We start from the raw sequence: 20,358 nt of genomic DNA on the forward strand, positions 1-20,358 counted from the left end.
TGGAGACCCAGGATCAAGTCCCATGTTGGGCTCCCGGTGCATGGAGCCTGCTTCTCCCTCTGCCTGTGTCTCTGCCTCTCTCTCTCTCTCTCTCTGTGTGTGTGTGTGTGTGACTATCAAATAAATAAATAAGAAGAAGAAGAAGAAGAAGAAGAAGAAGAAGAAGAAGAAGAAGAAGAAGAAGAAGACAACAACATTAATCTTGTTCTACATCTTCTTCAGAGCTTTTGGGTGACCAGGTGTGTTGTCAATGAGCAGTAATATTTTGAAAAGAATCTTTTTTCTGAGCAGGAGGTCTCAATAGTGGGCATAAAATATTTTAATATATTATGCTGTAAACAGATGTACTGTCATCCAGGCTTTGTTGTTCCGTTTCCAGAGCATAGGCAAAGTAGGTTTAGCATAATTCTTAAGGGCCCTAGGGTTTTCAGAATGTTAAGTGAGCAGTGGCTTTGACTTAAAGTCACCAGCCACATTAGCCCCTAACAAGAGTCAGCCTGTCCTTTGCAGCTTTGAAGCCAGGCATTGACTTCTCTCTGGCCATGAAAATCCTAGATGGCATCTTCTTCCAATAGTAGGCTGCTTTGTCTACGTTGAAATCTTGTTGAGTGTAGCTACCCTCATGAATTATCTTAGCTAGATCTTCCGGATAACTTGCTGCGGCTTCCATATCAGCACTTGCTGCTTCACTTTGTACTTTTATGTCATAGAGATGGCTTCTTCCCTTCAATCTCATAAAACAACTTCTGCCAGAATTGAATTGCTTCTCTCATTTCCTACCAGTGTTCCTGTCTTTTGAGTATATAACAGGAAAGAGTCATTAGTGTAGACTTTGGCTCAAGGGAATGTTGTGTCTGGTTTGATCTTCTATCCAGACTGCTACAGCTTTCTCCATATCAGCAATAAGGCTGTTTTGCTTTCTTATCATTTGTGTGTTCACTGGAGTAGCACCTTTAATTTTCTTCAAGAACTTTTCCTTTGCATTCACCACTTGGCTGACTGTTCAGCAACTTTTGGCCTCTCTTGACATGCCTTCCTCACTAAGCGTAATCATTTGTACTTCTCTATGTAAAGTGAAAGACATGAGACTATTCCTTTCACTTGAATACTTAGGGGCTCTGGTAAGGATATTAAATGGCCTAATTTCAATATCATAGTGTCTCAGGGAATAGGGAGCCCCAAGGAAAGGCAGAGAGACAAGGGGAATGGCCAGTTGATAGAGCAGTGAGAACACACAAATTTATCAAGTTTGCCATTTTATATGGCTGCTCCCCAAAACAGTTACAATAGATCATTGATCACAGATCACCATAACAAATATAATAATGATGAAAAAGTTTAAAACATTGCAAGAATTACCAACATGTGACACAGAGACATGAAGTGAGCAAATACTGTTGGAAAAACAGCAATGATAAACTTGCTCAATGCAGGGTTGTCACAAACCTTCAATTTGTTAAAAACAAAAGCAAAACAACCCAGTATCTGCGGAACACAATAAAGCAAAGTGAAGTAAAACAAGATATGCCTGCACTGCCAAAATAATCTGGGTGTAAATTATCTAAGGAAAACTGCTGACTAGTTTTCAGTTCAGCACGATAGAAATTTTATACATGGCTATATGAAAAAAAAAAAAGAGAAGGATCATGAAGAAAATATCACTTGTCTAGTCAAGAGGGGCCTTGACAAGAGTCAAGAATTATATAATTGCTTTGAATAAGCCAGTTCTTTCCTGTTTAGAGAGGATACTCCCTTTTCTTATAAAAATGTTAACCATTTTTCCTATTTAATCTGCTGAAAAGGTTTCATAATTCATCCTACTCCAATGGTATGTTACAGTCTACCACTAATTTCTCTATTAAAGCTATAAAATATTAGTAACATTTGCCAGAATTTCACCTTTAGTTAAACTCCGTGCATCATATCTGCCCTGAAGCCAGCCTTGCCTTTAGCCCACTTCCAGCTAATGCCAGATTTGCTTGACAGGTGCAGGACCAGGATGGTGGACAGAATAGCCCATGCTTGTCTTCTAAAAGCTAGGTTTGAGTCTCAGCTGTGTGACCTTACATGGGTCATTTAATTTCTTTGTGCCTAGTTTTCGTGTCCTAAACGAGGATAACAGCATCCACCTCAGAGAATGATTATAAGGTTTAAGTGAGATAATTATGCAAAATGCCACACAGGCTGTGCCTGGCAATAGTATGGGCCTGTAAAGGTCAAGGTCTTGCCCTTCTTCCTCAGGCGACAGGAGAGAACTGGACCAAATGACTCTCAGAGTCTGCATCTACAGCTAGCAGTCTGTGCTTCTGGGAGAGCAGCTGAGTAGAGGGTGTGGGGAAAGCAAAAGGAAAAAATTCAGACAGTTGAAAATACAATGAAAACAAAACAAAACAAAAAAATGCCAAGAGGGCAGGAAACGTCACCTTGACCATTTGGTCCTGACAACAGGAAAACTAAAAGATTCAATTTCCTCAACTGCTTCCAAGAAGGGTTGGGAAAACAATGTTTGGTTAGCCTGACAATGATCTTTAATAATGACATGAAGCAGGCATGGCTTAACTAGACTATATATATATATATGTTTTAATTTTATGTATCTACTTTTTTTATGATGGAAGATCAGGGCAAGGAAATGAAATGCCAACCCACTGTGTCCCCTGACAACCTCTGAGTTCTTTCGCCCACTCTGCACTTCCAGTGGGAGGATTGGCCGGCAACATGTACAGAGTGCCAAACCTGTGGGCCTTGGTCTGTAGGGCCTTACTAACACGCACTGGAACTACATAGCGCCTCTGAGTTGTGGAGGGGACGCTGGAGCCTGTGTTTCTGCCCCCTATTTAGCCACCACCCCTGTCGCTGAACCCAAACCCAGCAAATCAGGAAGGTCACCAGAAGATTAGGAAGTCTAGTTTCCCATACAAGGGGAAAATAGCCAGCTCTGTTTTGAAATGAACAAGATCAGGCTTATTCATCATGTCATCAGGCTTGTTGACCATGTTGTAGCCATTCAGCTTTCACAGCCATTGGGCCACAGGCTGAGAGGTAGCTACTGGGGCTCCACAGACCCAGAGCAGGAACATTGAAGAATCCCTCTGTCATCTACCATCTGTGGAAATCCAGAAAATACCACTGCTGGTCATCAGGCTCCTTCTATCATTTTTTTTTTTTATACAGACATCACTTGGAGTGAAGCACTCGGGGCAAAAAATATGAGACCAAAATGGATGGTTGGGTTCTCTGAAAAAGTATCCTCTGAAGGGTAGGATAAATCATGCCAGGTCGATGCTATCCATGACTGTGACAGAGTATGAGGCTAGAGCTTTGTGAGCACTCCTCTAAGAGTTTGAAAAATGCTACAATTCTACTACTTCACTTTTGGATAGATTATGATAATAGCTGCCATTTACTGAATTTTTACCATGGGCCAACCACTATTTGATACTTTACATGTATTATCTTATTTAATCTTCACTGTAACACAACTATGTAGATGCTGTTTTCCTTGTGTTCTGGTTGATTACTCTTCCCCACCTAACATTCTCTGCCTCACCCCTACAAACTCCCAAGGAGAATACATTAGAGTTTATTATTAGAGTTTCTTATTCGCCTCCACACAAGGACATCAGACCAGGGTCATCTGGCCCTGCATGTCTTTGTTTCCAATATGTACACAAGAAGTCAAACCCCTGAGATAGAGTTTCACTTGGACATAACAGCTCTGTTAAATTATAATCTGTTTCAAAGTCCTGCCCCTCTCCAACCTCTCAAACTTTTTCACTGGCCCTTGGTAACTTACGGTCACCCACAAAATCTGTTCCATCTCCCCTGCCCCCTGCTCTATCCAATGTCTGATTCACTTGGAAGACTATACCACTTCATCAGATCCTTGCTCACAAACCCCCTTCTCACACATCTTCCTTGACCTCCATATCTCCGGTTTCCCTATCCTGCTTTATGTTAATATATTCATACATGCATCTGTTATTTTCTGTCTGCCTACTGCAGTGTATGCTTTGTGAGGGCACTGACTTCTGTTCACTAATACATCTCTAATATCCAGAACAGTACCTGGCATATTATCTTTGCTCAATAAATATTTCTTGAAGTAATCCATAAATGAGGAAACTGAGCCATGCAATGGATAAGCAGTTTGTCCCTGGTGCTGTGGACACAGCCAGCCCAGGTCTGTGTAATTGCAAATGCCTGGCACATAAGTACCATGTTGTCCAGCCTCTTGTGGATCATGTGAATGCAATATGAGCAAGAATATCCTGGCTGAACTGGAGTAATCAGTGTCGGGGTGTCAGGATAGGGAACTTAATTGATTGGGCAAGATACTACAGGACCAAAGTTCACTGCTCTTTTTTTATTATAGTGTACAAAAATGTGATTTAGAAGTAGAGTGTGTATTTGGTCATTGAGGTGACCAAAATTTATTTCTCATGTATATTTGGCCTTCATCCACAGTTCCTGACTCAAAACTCCTCTAAAGCCCTTGGAATTTCCTAAGTTTCCTAAGTGATGAGAATAGTAAAGGTTGTTGGGTTTTGTTGTTTGGGTTTTTGTTGTTGTTGTTGTTGTTGTTGTTGTTGTTTTGGAAAGCCCCTGAGATGTGGGCTGGTTGCTGGTTGCCAATGTAGCCAACATGTGATTCAAGGGTTTGAATTCTCAGTCCTGACCTCCAGGGAGGGAAGAGGACCTAGAGGTTTGATCAATCACTAGTGGCCAATGATTTAATCAATCATGGCTGTGTGATGAAGCCTCCATTAAAAAAAAACTAGAAGACAGAACTCAGAGAGATTCTGGATTAGTGAGCACATGGAGATTTGAGAAGAATGGCAAGCTCTGAGAGGGCCTGGAAGCCTGGCTCACCCTTTTCCCATCCCTTGCCCTGTTATCTCCTCATCTGGCTGCTGATTCATATCTTTAATATCCTTTGTGATAAATCAGTAATCTAGCAAATAAATGGAATTTCCTGGGTTCTATGAGCCAGTTTAGCAAATTAATTGAACCGAACGAGGGGATCATGGGAACCTCTGATTCACAGCCATTCAGTCAGAAATACTGGTAACATGGACTTGCAGTTGGTGTCCTGAGTTCCAGCAGGTGGTTGGAGCCTCTGGTTTGTAGCCTGTCAATCAGAAGCACAAGTAACATCCTAGTTGTGTGACTGGTGTCCGAAGTGGAGGGCAGTCTCATGGGACTGAGCCTTTTACCTGTGAAATCTGATTCTGTCTCTGGTAGATAGTTTCAGAATAGAGTTGAATTATAGAACACCCAGTTGGTGTCTGGATCATTGTTGGTATGGGGAAGTATACACAGACACACAGACACACATTGGAATTGGGTCCAGGAACCTGATTTACAGTAGGAACGGTTTTTTTTAGTTGTCACCAATCAAAATGCAAGTAACTGATCCTTTGAGGAGCCAGCAATAAAATCAGTATCCTTACAACATGAGCACATTAGCCTACATGGGAACAATTTATAATTTACATACCTTTTTGATATGGTTTAAAAGAAAATGAAAGCTATACTTGGGTCTAGAGAAATAGGGAAGTATCCAGGTGGACCATGGCACATTCGTTGCAGCGAAACAACAAACAACTGTGTAGTACATGGAATGAAAGTAGTGAAGAATTGGGAAAGTAGACCTCAAAATGCTATATACACAATGATGACAACTCTGAAAACTCACTGTGTTAGCAAACGAATTGTAAGGGACCTTTAGGTTCATAAATAGCTGGTGATTCCAATGTTTAGGATTTATGTGGTTATTTCACATTGGTTTTGATATTTAGATGTTTCTGTTGAACTGTTAATACTCAGATGATTAAATATACATAAAAAAGAAGAAATACAGTGTACCGTATCGTGAGCCAAGGAATACATCATCCCATCTGCTACACATCCTTTCCTTCCTGCTGTCCACCTCCGCTGCTCACAGACACTCCGTGCTGCCTTTCCTCAGGCTTACCCCCTGCCTTCTGGTGCTCTAACAGTAACCTCTACGTGTTACAGACCACCTGCTCTCCAACTGTATTTTCTTCCTCACTCCCTTGATTATTCTCAGATGCTTCTCTCTCCAGTTTCCTGAACTGTTCCCTTACTGATGGTGCCCTCCTCCCCTCTGGATGAGGCCTTACACCTGTCCTTCCCATCCTGGAATGCTTGCCTACCAGCCTCGTCCTCATCCATGACTCACTGTGCCTGCATCCTGTGCTCACGATTCAGCGTTCAGTCCTGCCTGAGCACATCCTCTGCCTTTGGACATGATCCACCCCTCCTCTAACTCTGCATTTGCTGCTCTCAAAGCCTTTGTTCTTCCCATACCAGTCTGGGTTCTTGGTAACAAACCATAAAAATCTACTCTCGCTGATTGAAACAGGAAAAGAGTTTAGTGAAAGGCTACTGAGAGCTACAGTTTTGTGATTTGTAAGAAATATATAGTTGGTCATTCAGACCAATATTCAGATGACCAGCCATATATTTCTTACATGTATTTGGTCTTAGTCCAAGGTTCCTGGCTCAAGGCTCCTAAAACCCTTGGAATTTCCTGTGATAGGGCTATGAATGAGTCTTTTGTTACATTAATAAAGGTGACTTTGGAGTCCTGGTTGCCGGGAGGACCAACCCTGTGATTAGAGGGTTGGAATTTTCAAGTTCCCCCCACCCCCCATCTAGGAGGAGGGAAGAGGGCACTGGAGGTTAAATCTGCCAGGGGCCTGTGACTTAGTTGATCATGACCATGTCATGAAGTCTCCATCAAAACCCAAAGGACTAGATTCACAGAACTTCTGGATTGGTGAACACTTGAGAGATTGGAGAGAGTGATATGCTATACCTCATCCTACGAATCCTCTTCATCTGGCCGTTTATTCATATTCTTTATCATATCCTTTAATAAACTGGTAAGCATAATTGTTTCTCTGAGTCCTGCAAGCTGCTCTAGCAAATTAAAAACATAAGGAGGGCAACCCGGGTACCTCAGCGGTTTAGTGCCGCCTTCAGCCCAGGGCATGATTCTGGAGTCCAGGGATCGAGTCCCATGTCGGGCTCCCTGCATGGAGCCTGCTTCTCCCCCTGCCTGTGTCTCTACCTCTCTCTGTGTGTCTCGAATGAATGAATGAATGAATGAGAATAAATAAATAAATAAATAAATAAATAAATAAATAAATAAGGAGGAGGTTGTTCTAATTTTTAGGCTATAGCCTGTCAGTTGGAAGCAAAGATAACAGCTTCTGGCTTGTGATTGGTGTCTGAAGTGAGGGGTGAGAGCCCATCTTGTAGGACTGAACCTTTCACCTGCGGAATCTGGTACTATCTCTGGATAGATAATGTCAACATTGAATTAAGTTCTCAGTTACACTACTGGTATCTGAGAATTGTTTGATATTGTGTATAAGGGACCCTCCCCTGCTCCTCCTCTCACACACTTTGGAATTGAGTCTGGGAACCTTAAAAAGAAGAGCTCTTAGAATTACTGAGAAAGGGGCACCTGGGTGGCTCAGTGGTTGAGCTTCTGCCCTTGGCTCAGGTCGTGATCCTGGCATCCAAGATCAAGTCCCTCATCAGTCTCCCCGCAGGGTGCCTGCTTCTCCCTCCGCCTATGTCTCTGCCTCTCTCTCGGTGTCTCTCATGAATAAATAAAATTTAAAAATCTTATAAAACAAAAAAGAATGTTTAAAAAAAACAAAAAAGAATTACTGAGAAAATTAATGGAGTAGGATGAGAAAACATGGAGGGTCAAGCTAAGAACTGGGCAGGTAGGACCATGGCCAAAATTCCATGGCCACCTAAGCTGGTGTGGGAGGACCCTGTGCCACCACTGCTAGACAGTGAACACTACAACAAGCACCACTAATATTGGACAGGAGACTCTTCTGGTGGCACGTTGGCCACAAGAATAGTTTCTTATCCAGAGTTGCTTTTCTACACTGCTAGCTCCTAGTCAGAGGTAGGCAGAAACATCCAGCTGGGTCCCCAGCCCATCCACTATTGGCAAAGAGGACCTAGAAAGAAGTCTCACTTGTGCTATGAGAGGTGGGCTCTACTTGCTGCCACAGTTCAGTGAGAAATCGCTGGAACAGATTCTAGGCAGGAGCAAAACAAAACACAGTGGGGCCCATTCCCAATCCATGACAGTTGTTTCTACAACTTCTTTAAGTCCTTGAACTGTTTCTTCTAACCTCTCACTCAGGGAGAACTCTGGAACATAGTTCAATGCAAAATTAAAACCATAGGGGTCACAGATTTGTAGAAAAAGACGTTCAAAGAGCATGATTTAGAACAGGAAAAAAAAAATTAGATTTCTACCAATAAGAGAAGAGTTAATTGAGTTATGAGATATCCATAGAATTAAATACATGCAGTCAGGGATCTCTAGGTGGCTCAGTGGTTTAGTGCCTGCTTCGGCCCAGGGATCGAGTCCCACATTGGGCTCCCTGCATGGAGCCTGCTTCTCCTTCTGCCTGTGTCTCTGCCCACCCGCCCCTCTCTGTCTCTCGTGAATAAATAAATAAAATCTTTTAAAAATAAATAAATAAATACATACATACATACATACATACAATCATTAAAAAACAAGGATTTTTTAAAACTTTTTATAACACACAAAACTAGCTAAACAGAACTTTATGGTGTTTACATACAATTATGTGTGTGCATATATGATCCTATTTATAGTAAAATATAGAAATGTTTATATAAAGACATTTTTTGAAAGAGAATGTTAACAGATTGATGAAATTAGAAGGATTGCTCTTTTTCTTTATGCCTTTTATAGTTTTCACATTGAGCTGAAAATTATTTTAGTATGTAAAAGAAAATCTGCTGGGGGCAAACTTCCAGTCCCATCATTCTTATCCTTTGTCATGTCCTCAAAAAGTACAGGTTTTCCCACACTAACCTCAAACTCAGGATTCTTTTCTTCTGGTGTTGAAAGAGCTCACTGTCTGCTATAGAGTAAGTTCCTCCCTCCCCACCACTCTGTTCCCACTGACCTTTTACGTTCCCATGTAGATCATTGGTTCCTGCTCACCTCACCTGGCTCCTCCTGAAGCTCTCCTCCCCCTCCAGCTCACTCTTCCCCTGCCCTGCATTTTAGCCCAGAGATTCCCTGAAATAGCTATCCCTGAGGTTTCCATTACTCTTTTCTTGGCCAGATCTCGGATCTCTATCATTGTAGCTTTGATGATTATGAGAAACATTGATTCATTCTCTTTGGCTCACTTTTGGGCACAGGCTATGTCAGGTAGCCTTGTGGTTTTCTTAAGTTTCTGAAAAAAGAAGGTGCATGCTTAAGGACCTCATCTGACTTTGCTTCCTAGTAAGCCTTATGTCCAAGCAGTTTTTCTCCCAGTGTCTCCAGACAATTCCCAAACCTCAGTGTTTGCTTCCTTCTGCATCTCCCCATTCACCTCTCTAGAAAGTGGAGCCAGTATCCTACAAACAGAAGTGTTGATTCTGAAACCTGTGACCTCCACAGGTCACCTGAACCTGTTCAGCTTTGACAGTGGGCTCCAGTTCTCCAGGTTTATCCATGGCCCTAGAAGCTCTGCTGAACCTTCCCTACAGCTCTGTTCCTGTAGTTCATGAGCTCTCTCCAGCCTCGACCTCCACCAGCAAGAGACTGTTTGAAAGCCTAGCTTTCAGGCTGGTACCTCAGAGTTGGACTCTGCCTCTCTGTTCCCTGCAATTGCAGCCCTAGTTGGACTCTCCATCTGGCTTGCAGTCTCTCCTTCACACGCTCCCTGTTGGTGCACTCTCAACCTCATGGCCTCTTAACTTCAAACCAATCCAGGACCCCAAAGGTCCTGGCCCATATTCTGTGTATGGGGTTCCTACTAGGCTGGGAGTTGAGTTCAGGCTACCCAAGTTAACTGCATCTCTTCATACATGCTGATGTTGTGTCTCAGCCAACGGGACTTGGCCTCTGGTGACCCAAGTCTACAGAACAACAATCCTCTTGTAACTATTGATCCTTGATCCGGCTCATCCACCCTCATGACTTCATATTTATATTAGCCCTGACCTCTTTCTGTTCTCTAGACCTCTGAGTTATATTATTCTTAGTACATCTCTTGGATTTTATGCTCTCAGAGAAGCTTTATTGGTCTGTTAATTCATCTCGCAGGCACGTACTGAACACCTACCAGTTGGCACTGCAAATAGTCCGAGGCTAGTCAGGGAGTTAGACAAAATAAAGGGCTATATCAGTTAGTATACTTTTTATTGCTAGTGACAGAAGTCCTGATTCATACCGCTTAAGCAAAAATGGAATGTAGTCTCTCACCTACCTGGCAAGTCTAGGGATAGATCTGGTTTCCTTCAGGCACAGCTGGATTTGTGGATTGTAAATGCTACCTTGGGACTTGTCCTGTCTTCATCTCTCATCTCTGCTCTCTTCTACGTTGTGATGGCTTCATCCTCATGGCAGCAAGATAAATGTTAACCATGCCAGGCCTACATCCTCCTAGGTCCCAGTATAGCAAAAAAGACATTGCTCTCTGAGCAGTCCCAGCAAACGTCCCACTGCATCTTGTGGCATCTCACTGGATTAGGTGCTCTTTCCTAATCAGGTGACTTTTGTCAGAGAAATTCAATGCCCTTACTGGTCAGACTGGAGTCATAGGTCCTCTCCTTATGGTTGAGTATGGAGTCCACCCCAGTGCTTAAGTTGAGAGACAGGTAGCAGTGGTTCCCCGGAGAAAAGGCAAATAGATGTGGGATGGTTGGGATTTTTTGGTTTGGGGTTTTTTTTGGGGGGAGGGGTTAAAAGTTGTCAGTTATAGCCATTATATATATATATGATAAATGGGTATAATAGAGTCACAGAGTTGAGTGTAGCAAAAAGAGCATTTGACTCCATATACAATAGGCAAAGAAGGATTCCCTCTGCCCTTACTCCCTTGCTCCTTCCTTTGGGCAGAATTTAGTGAGTGCCTTTTTTGTTCCAGGTACAAAATATAGAGGTTGACCCTGCCCATAAGGAGCTTACAGGGTATTGAGGAGGAGAGGGAATAAAAGCAATGCCCCACATTGATTGAGAATGTCCATTTTAAGAAATAAAAATATAAAGAATACTTCTATGTTTTTTATAAAATTAAAAAGACAACATCAACCATTATATTGTTTAACATTGTTTAAATCTTTTATACTTAATTCTATTTTGTTCAGTCCTTGGAATAAGTCTTTCTGATACGCTTCATTGAACAGTGGAAACTCCATAATCCACAATGTTTTAATTTTTTGCCTAGGCTTCCGTAAAACTCAGGAGTTAAAACCTGTGCTTAATTAAAAGTAGCATTCCTTAGCCTAAGTTTTCCTTGAGATTAATTTGCCCTTCTTTTTTTTAAGTACTTGATTTATGGTTTTGTGGTTTTATCATACCTATGATTTTATACTAAGTGCTTCAAAATAGAGATGTGGCAGAGATAAATAAATGAATACCTTTAACTTCTACTTTCATCCTGACAGTCTCTGCTTCTGATCTATAGCAGGTTGTCAGTACATCTCCCACCAATGTCTAGTCATTTCCCTGTCTACAGACATCTCTATCAGAGTATTCACAGCTTGTGTATATAGAGAGCAAAATGAACACGTGTGGATGTGTACATTTTTTGAAGGCAACAAGCATGAAAATATTTTTGTGACATTGAAGACCCAACAAGTAGTCTTTACATTATATTTTAACCGTAAGTTTCATTTTGTTTTGTACAATGGAAAAAAAGACTGAGAAAAGCAACATATAATCCACAGTTTAGTGGATTCATTAATGCAGTGGTTCCCGACTGGAGACATTTGGCAATGCCTGGAGATATTCTTAATTGTCTTGCCTACTGGAATCTTGTGGGTAGAGGCCAGGAGTGCTAGTAGACATCCTACAGTGTGCAGGACAGGCCACCACAATGAAAAATTATCCTATCCAAAATGTCAATAATGCCACTGTTGAGAAACCTTGCATTAATAGGATTTTTAGAATTCTAAACCCTGAAAGGATTCAGAACAATCTTGTAACTTAGGCATAAGACAAAACTAGATGCAAATTAAAGTCATAGAATTAGAAGAATCGTGGAGCTGACAAGGAAAGCCATTTAGTCCAGTCTCCCTGTGTATATGGTAACTGAGTCACAGAAGAAAAAGTGACTAAAGCAATAGAACTCCTCCACTCCTGGGGCGCCTGGGTGGCTCAGTGAGTTAAGCATCTGACTTGTGATTTCTATTCAGGGTCATGAGATCGAGCCCTGCATCAGGCTCCATGCTCAGTGGGGAGTCTGCCCCAGATTCTCTCTCCCTCTCCCTCTCCCGTTCCCCACTGCATGCGCTCACTCTCAGTCTCTCTCTCAGTCTCTCTCTCTCTCTCTAATTAAATCTTAAACCAAAAAAATGAACTCTCCCACTCCTAAACTTGTGATCAGGCAACTTGCCCAATCTTTCTGTGCCTCAGATTCCTATTCTTTTTTTTTTTTTAATTTTTATTCATTTATGATAGTCACACAGGGAGAGAGAGAGAGAGGCAGAGACACAGGCAGAGGGAGAAGCAGGCTCCATGCACCGGGAGCCTGATGTGGGATTCGATCCCAGGTCTCCGGGATCGCGCCCTGGGCCAAAGGCTGGCGCCAAACCGCTGCGCCACCCAGGGATCCCTCAGATTCCTATTCTGCAAAAAGGGACAATAAAACTTGCCTCAAAGGATTGTTATCAGGAGTAATTAAAATAATGTATGTGAAATGTTTATACAGTGAGTTGTTGGTAAAGAGTGGTATTGAGAGCCGAGGCAGTGATTCCCATTTCTATTTTGCCCAAGTTGTTTGCACCTTGTTCCCCCGACTCTCAGTCCTGTTTTCTTTCTATTACACTTTCTTGAGGGTCTATGAAGAAAGGTTATAGGGGCAACTCACTAGGGATTAAAGAAGACTGATCTGAAAAGCAGCTTGGTAGCTGGTAATCCAAGAAAAACTGAACAAAAATTCTTCATAAAGACAAGGGGTTAAATTTTAGGTAAACACTTTAAAGAGGACACAAAAAAGATTGGTTCCCCCCTGAAGCAGGCACCTTCTCTCTTCCCAAAGTTCTGTGAATGGTGTGCCAGTGGTCATGCCTCCAGGAAGGGCAGCGCCTAGATCAGATAACCTTTATCAAACCCTAAGAGCCCTGGCCATCGCCTGCAGCTGAGGTAGGATGTCTGTCCATCTGGGAGAATCTCTGAAATGCCAAGATGCTGAGGTAGTGTATCTAGGGGCCCTTTCAACTCTAAGGTTCTCTGAGGTCTGATAAGTTTTGTGGACTTTTTGCAATTGTAGGTAATGCCCAACAGGCATGCATTAGACAACCACATATCTCCTGTTTTATCATTTGTGGAATAAAAAATGCTTTATTAGGGGCACCTGGGTGGCTCGGTTGGTTAGGCATCTGACTCTTGATCTCAGCTCAGGTCTTGATCTCAGGATCATGAGTTCCAGCCCCAGATCAGTCTTCACACTGGGTGTGGAGCCTACTTAAAGAAAGATGCTTTGTTAGGGTTACTAATTCAGTCAATACAAGCATATGATTAAGATGTTTGTGCAAATACATTTTTTGCTGAAAGTAATAATAAGTTATCTTACCAATAACTCTGTGAAATAGGTTTCCTCTCATTTTCTTAAAAGACTTCTAGGGCACTTGGGTGGCTCAGCGTTTTCCTTTGGCTCAGGTCATGATCATGGGGTCCCGGCATAGAGTCCCACATCCAGTTCCCCATGGGTAGCCTGCTTCTCCCTCTGCCCTCATTTTCGCCACTCTCTCTGTGTTTCTCATGAATAAATAAAATCTTAAAAAAAAAAAAAAAAAGACTTCTAAAAATTCTTCGCAGTTGCTCTAGGAGTTGAATTTTTATTTTTTAATTTTTCTTGTTATTTTTGCCAACTAAATTGTTTTTAACCAGTGACTATCTATAAAAATTAGCAGAATTCAAAGACATTAAACTCTCTGGACCACAAGAACAGATTAAATTCTCTTGAAGAAGAAATTACATTTATTTAGTACCCTTCTCTCAAATATCCCATTTGTTGGGTTGAACTCCTAAAATGATTCTATATCCCACAAAGATACTCTACATAGTCATTTATTTATTTGTTTTTTAAATATTTATTTATTTATTTATGATAGAGAGAGAGAGAGAGACACAGGAGGAGGGAGAAGCAGGCTCCATGCCAGGAGCCCGACACGGGACTCGATCCCGGGACCCCAGGATCGCGCCCTGGGCCAAAGGCTGGCGCCAAACCGCTGAGCCACCCAGAGATCCCCTACATAGTAATTTAAAAGACATTTTCTCCTACATCTTACATGTCACCGCTCCAACTATTATAAAATTATTTTAAGAGATCAAGAACAAGCTGATACATGAGAAAATATTGACTCAGAGCTAAGTTTATCTGTCTTCGATGTTTTTACGTGATCCATAAAACAGTTGGAAAAGAGCAGCACACGCGCGTCCAGTGAACACTGGCTGAGCACCAGGCAGTGTGCTGGATGCCTCTGGTCGCACAGGGCAGGCCCCCGGGGCCCAGAGCAGTTCTGTTATTTGCCCCAGGTCACACAGTGATAAGCAGGAGAGCCTGCAACACAGCCCTGCCTGCCTCCCAAGTGCATGGGTTTGCTACATCCTAGATCTTGACAAGGAATAATGCAAGGCATAGAGTAATAAAAATCTCTCCTAAAATGTGACTGTTTTTAATTTCAAATGCCTCTTTTAGATTAGTATTCTGTATGTTAATTTGACCTTCAACTTTGTGTTTTTTTTAAGGTGTTGTGTAATGGACCAGGAACATGTGTTCCTATCTGCATATCTGCCCTTCTCCTTGGGATACTAGGAATAAAGAAAGTGATCATTGTCTATGTTGAAAGCATCTGCCGAGTAGAACATTTATCCCTGTCCGGAAAAATTCTGTTTCACCTCTCCGATTACTTCATTGTTCAGTGGCCGGCTCTGAAGGAGAAGTACCCCAAGTCTGTGTACCTCGGGCGAATTGTTTGACGAATGATAGCTTCTCTGGAATTTTGCAGTCAACCATATTTATTATAAATGGAGTAGAAAATACTACACGTTTTATTGTAAAGGCTTCTGAAGATCCTGAGAATTATTGGTGGTGAAGAGTAAAAAAAATGTATAAATAACCCAGTAAGGAAACCAAAGGTGCTCTTACAAAACAAACATTAAGGGGTCCCTGGGTGGCTCAGCTGGTTAAGAGTCAGACTCAGGTCGTGATCTCAGGGTCATGAGATCGAGCCCCACGTCAGGCCACCCCACTCAGCATGGAGCATGCTGGAGATTCTCTCTCCCTCCCCCTACCCCCCCCCCACACCCGTGTACTCTTGCTCTCTCAAAAATATAAATAAAATCTTTTTAAAAATAAAATAAAAATAAAACAAACATTAATACGCCATTATTTATGCTTCCGTGCACCAAATTTCTTTTCTTTTGTATCACTACCTACAAGTTATCTTCTGACTTGTTTTAGTAGTATTTTTCCTACAACTAAATATAGAATTAGTATGATTAGTAACATTTCCTGTTCTGCAACTCTTTTTATTTTACAATATTTTGCCTAGTAAAAAGAAAAAAGATATTTCTTAGTTTTTGTTCCGATACAGCAGGCTCTGTTTCCTGTATGGAAGCAGTAAAGTCCCTAGTGAATCTCTTCAGCATATATCACATGGGCTTCATGACAAGTTATACTCCGCAGGCTTCCAGAACCTTGAGCATGAACCAGTATCCTTTTTTGTTCTTCGGTTTTGCTTTGTGAGTCGTTGCCCTCAATCCAGAAGACCTTTTGAAATCTCTTGTTTAATTGTTAAAATAAATTAAAAGGTGACCAACTGTCCTAGTAATAAAAGCATCATTCTGGTTTTCAGAAATCTAAACTCTCAAAACATATTTTTTTAATGTTTTAGTAAATTCACAATGTCATGGTCATCATCGTCCCTGGAATTTTGAGGTTGTTTAGACTTAGTAGAGGATATTTTTACTAAACATTTATGTGAGTGCTTGCAATATGCTTCTAAACACTTTTCAAACGTTAATTCCTATAATCCTAATAACGACTCGATGAGGTAGGGTCTGTTATTATTCCCCTTTTACAGGTGACTTGTCTAAGATCACATGACTAGTAAATGGCAAAGTCGAGATTCAAGTCCTGGCAGCCTGACTGGAGAGTGAAGCCCGCTACTTGGGCATGTGGCCTCTGCAGCCACACAGGGACCCACACTCAGGAAGGCCCTGCACTGGTTTTCGGGCTCTGCTGTCACTCAAATTCCTTAATAGATGTAGAACAAGGGACCCATGTTGTATTTTGCACTGATCCTCACGAAGTATTTAGTTGGACCTGCTTGAGAATCTGTGCTGCCCTGCCTAGTACAATACCTAGTGCGGCACCAGGCCAGGGAGCTCTTCAAAAAAATAGGAATTCCTCTTTCTCTAAGTTCTCTCCTTTAACAGTGAGAAGACCTCTTGTAGTGTTGGAGTTTTTAAACTTTCTTCTCTTAAATCTGTTTAGTAAGTATGACATAGATCTAATAAAGAATGAAGAGATTAAATGTCAGTGGAAATGCATGAATACCTTGAGATGTTGGAAAATGAAAATGCTGAGGCCAGTCTAGCTTTTATTGTTCTTTGGGCAAATCTTCTCTGGATTAAGTAGGCACATCTGTCATCAGGACGTTTTCCTAGGTGTTTGGCTGAGAAAACCCTCAGAATAGGGAAACTATTTTGCTGTCTGGTTTGGTGGCCACGGGAGAGCCAGGAGCTAGCTCATTGTGTGCTTTGACCTTAATCGTCAAATGTCAGGTGCTGCCTCCGCTACCCGATGGAAAGGCCTGGAATGTCAGAGGAAATAAGTCTACTTTTCTCGAGAGAAAGTGATTTTTTTTTTTTTTTAGGGATAACAGCATGAACATTTTTTTTCACCTTTGACTTTTTCTCCGCTCTGCACTTTGTTCCTAAGTGGCACTAGGTAAATAGTCGATGCATGAAATTGGACTGTGTTCAGTTCAATAAATGCCTGTCCGTGCGCCAGCGCAGCCTCCCCGGCCCCCACAGGTAATCCTGCTGCGGAGGCTCCTGTCAGGCCAGAGCACACAATGCTTAGGCCGGGGAGAGTTGTAGAAAAGATGCCGTAATCTTTTCCAGAAATGTATGTCCCAGATGTTTTGCAGAGACTTAACTTAGACAGTGGTTAGCCTGGAATGTCAGAGAAAGAACCTCGTGTGTGTTATATCACTAAAAATTTAGGACTGTCTTCCTGGATTCCGACTATCATGCACACATTCAGAGTGAGGTTTGCTCAGTTCCAGATTATTTGGTAAACAAGTGCCTGCCCTGCTGTGTGTGGTGGTTATGGCTAATTCAGGGCCTCGAGGTCACAGTGACCAAGGGAGTTCTGCTTGAAAAAAATAGTGCTCTAGCCCCAACTCAAACTGAAGATCAGTAGCTAGCTTGTCCTTTCTGATTTCTCTTGAAACACTCTGGAATTCACCTCTTACTGGAATAGACTGTTCATGAAAAATTAATTGCATCAGTCTTTAAATGAGAGACAAGGAAACCACACATCCTGCCCACACCTACTTCCCTGGAAGATTTTTATCTACAGTTCAGTTGTCCTGGAGGGCTTCAGCAGCTTGCCAGAGCCGAAAGTCTAACTATTTCAAATAGGACATCCAAAAGTCATCCCGGGAAGCTTTAGCCAGGAACTTAGAGTGCTATGAAGCCGTGTCAACAAGAGGAATGTACAATTTGAGCTTAAGTAGCAAGAAGTCCTTGCTGGAAAGGAGATGACCCTGGCTTTTCCCTACAAAAGCAACTTGAAACGTGTTTATTTGGCCTTCCAAAGTTAGATTCAAACTGAGAAATGTACTACCCCCCTCACTGCGCAGTTCCTTAGACTGAATCAGTGCTTTAATTCTCCCGAAAAGCCCCATCTCACCAAAAGGAGTTTGACAGCAATGTATTAAGCCTCTTTTATCCACGATAAGAACGTCATTGAGTGTTAAAGGTTGTCCTTCTCCATACAGCCCAGCGTGGGGGGCCGTGCACAGTTTCTTCTCCGATATTGCAGCTCTGGCCAGCAATGAGCAGACACCCAGATTTTCTTGCCTGCTCTGAACTTTCTTCTGTTCAGCCTGTCACTCGAGCACTCTAAAAACAAATAAACAAATTGTCTACACTTCTGTTCTTGCTGCTAATTCACTTTAAACATGGATTTGACATACTTTCCCCTTTTCCCTTCCAGAGTAGTTAACTAGCCGCTTTCGTATCTCTCAAGCAACAAACTTTGGAATAGCTGCTGTTTTGTACGCTCTTTCCTTACTCCATATATAATTAATTGGTCCCCCCCTTTAAAATCCCCAGAATTTTCCTTTGTCTTCCCATTTACTTCTCTCCATGTCGTCTGAATTCACTTATCCGTTCTACCTTTGAACTAATTTGCACCCACCCTTTCCTCTTCAGTCCCATGGTCACAACCTAAGCCAACTCTTCAGCATAAATTCCTTGTTTTCTTAGCACATTTGTTGGGAGACTGAGGCATAGAGAGATTTAAGTATCTGCTCCAAGATTTTATAACTAGAAAGTGCCAGAGCTGGAATCTGAGCCAAGGCATTCTAGCTCCAGCCAGACTTAATGGCTAGGTTAGGTTAAAAAGAAAAAATGCCTGGAAGGAAATAAACAGGGTGCTCTGATGGAGAAGGTGGTGCTGGGTGCTCTAGAACGGGATGTCAGGAAAGGCTCTCTAAGAAGGATGTCTTAGCTGAGATCTGAAGGATAAGCCTGGAATATTTGTCCTCCTCCTCCTACTTCCCCACCCAACTTACATTTCACCTCCCCCACAAATTGTTCTCCATCTCCCACAGCCTTGTTTCAGCAACTTCTTCTCTAAACACCTTGGTGACATAGGCACCCATACCTGAGGTTAGCGCTGAGCTACCTAAAATCGTATTTCAGTACCTCGTGCCTAGAAACACCTGCAGAGAGAGGGGAGAAATGAATGGTTCTGATAATTATTTCTTTATGTTCTCCTTATGTCAGGGACTATACCTCATACTTATGTGTCCTTGTTCCACTCTTGGTCACACCTGCCACAGTTCTAGACCAAATGCAGGCATCACCTAACGATATAAATTCTCATACCTTCTGACTTTGTCTAGGCCTACTTAGTTACAGCTCACCTAGACCAACATGCTCAAACTTTTTGGACTCAGGACCTCATTACACTCTTGAAAATTATCAGAGACCCCAAGAAATCTTTGTTTATGGTGGCTGTGTATGTCACTATTTACCACATTAGTAATTGAGACAAGGAAACTCTCTAAACACAAGAATACACAGGACACATTCCATTAGCCATCAGAGCAACGATATCCCCGCACATCACGTAGCATCTAGAAAACCATAAGATCATGAGAGAATGAGCAAGGAAAAGAAAATGACATCTTTTCATTATTATGAAAATAGTTTTGACCTCATGGACCCCTGAAAAGGTCTTGAAGATCCCCCTGCAAGGGTTCCTGGGTTACATTTTGAGAACTGCTGCTCTATATGATGGCACATCTATAACTTCATCTCCTCTACCAGCCTTTAGTCAGTCAGTGATCTATGGACTAGTTTTCTATTGCTGTGTAACAAATTGCCACAAATTCAGTGGCTTCCAACAACCCCTGTTCTTTCTCTGTTCTATAGGTTAGAAATCCAGGTAGAGCCTAACTACTTCTCTGCTCAGGGTCTTACAAGGCTTTGATCAAGGAGACGGCCAGGGCTCGGTTCAGATCAGGAACTCTCGACCTTCTTCCAAGCTTGCTTAGAAGAATTCAGTTCCTTGTGGTTGTATTACTTGTGGTGACCTGCTCCTTAAAGCCAGTGGGAGTCCCTACTGCTGCTTGTCTCTCTTAAGGGACGGGCACATATAGGATAATCTCCCTTTTAATTAACTCAAAATCAACTGACAAGGGACCATATTTACATCTGCAAAGTCCCTTTGCAGGTATTAATGTAACATAATCAGGGGAGTGATGGCCCATGATGTTCACAGGCCCACCTATCCTGGGGGATTATAAAGCTGAGGATGCCACGGGTGGAATATTGGTGGCATCGCGAGTTTTGCCAAACACAGTATACCAGAGGTGTTTTGTTTTGCTTTGGGGGAAAAATGTTCTTCAGACCTTTCAGTTGGACTACAAACTGCTGCCTTAGTGTCCAAGTTTTCTATTTTTTTTTAAATATAGGAATGCATATCTTCCAAACTGCATCACTTTTCCAGCAAGTTCTCCTGTGCCCTGGTTTGTTTACCTGTCAAATAGGCAGAATGATGGTCCCTCCTTACAGAGCTG

The 20,358-nt window shown here is 42.1% G+C and overlaps 1 protein-coding gene across 6 annotated transcripts in view; it reads left to right on the top strand.

The window, feature by feature from the left end:
* The window catches only part of ALG14 (ALG14 UDP-N-acetylglucosaminyltransferase subunit), a 123,085-nt gene that overhangs the window by 74,220 nt on the left and 28,507 nt on the right, over positions 1–20,358 (top strand). For 5 of the 6 annotated variants that reach the window (XM_038541268.1, XM_038541270.1, XM_038541274.1 and 2 more), the window contains one exon: positions 14,786–15,322. The exons of the other annotated variant lie outside the window; for it this stretch is intronic. In XM_038541268.1, the coding sequence (XP_038397196.1) occupies positions 14,786–15,016 (231 nt within the window). In that variant the 3' untranslated portion in view covers positions 15,017–15,322. Of the gene's footprint in view, positions 1–14,785; positions 15,323–20,358 lie in introns of those variants that run through there. 6 annotated transcript variants of the gene reach the window in all.

This window comes from Canis lupus, chromosome 6 (assembly GCF_011100685.1).
Source record: "Canis lupus familiaris isolate Mischka breed German Shepherd chromosome 6, alternate assembly UU_Cfam_GSD_1.0, whole genome shotgun sequence".
Classification (NCBI taxonomy): Eukaryota; Metazoa; Chordata; class Mammalia; order Carnivora; family Canidae; genus Canis; species Canis lupus.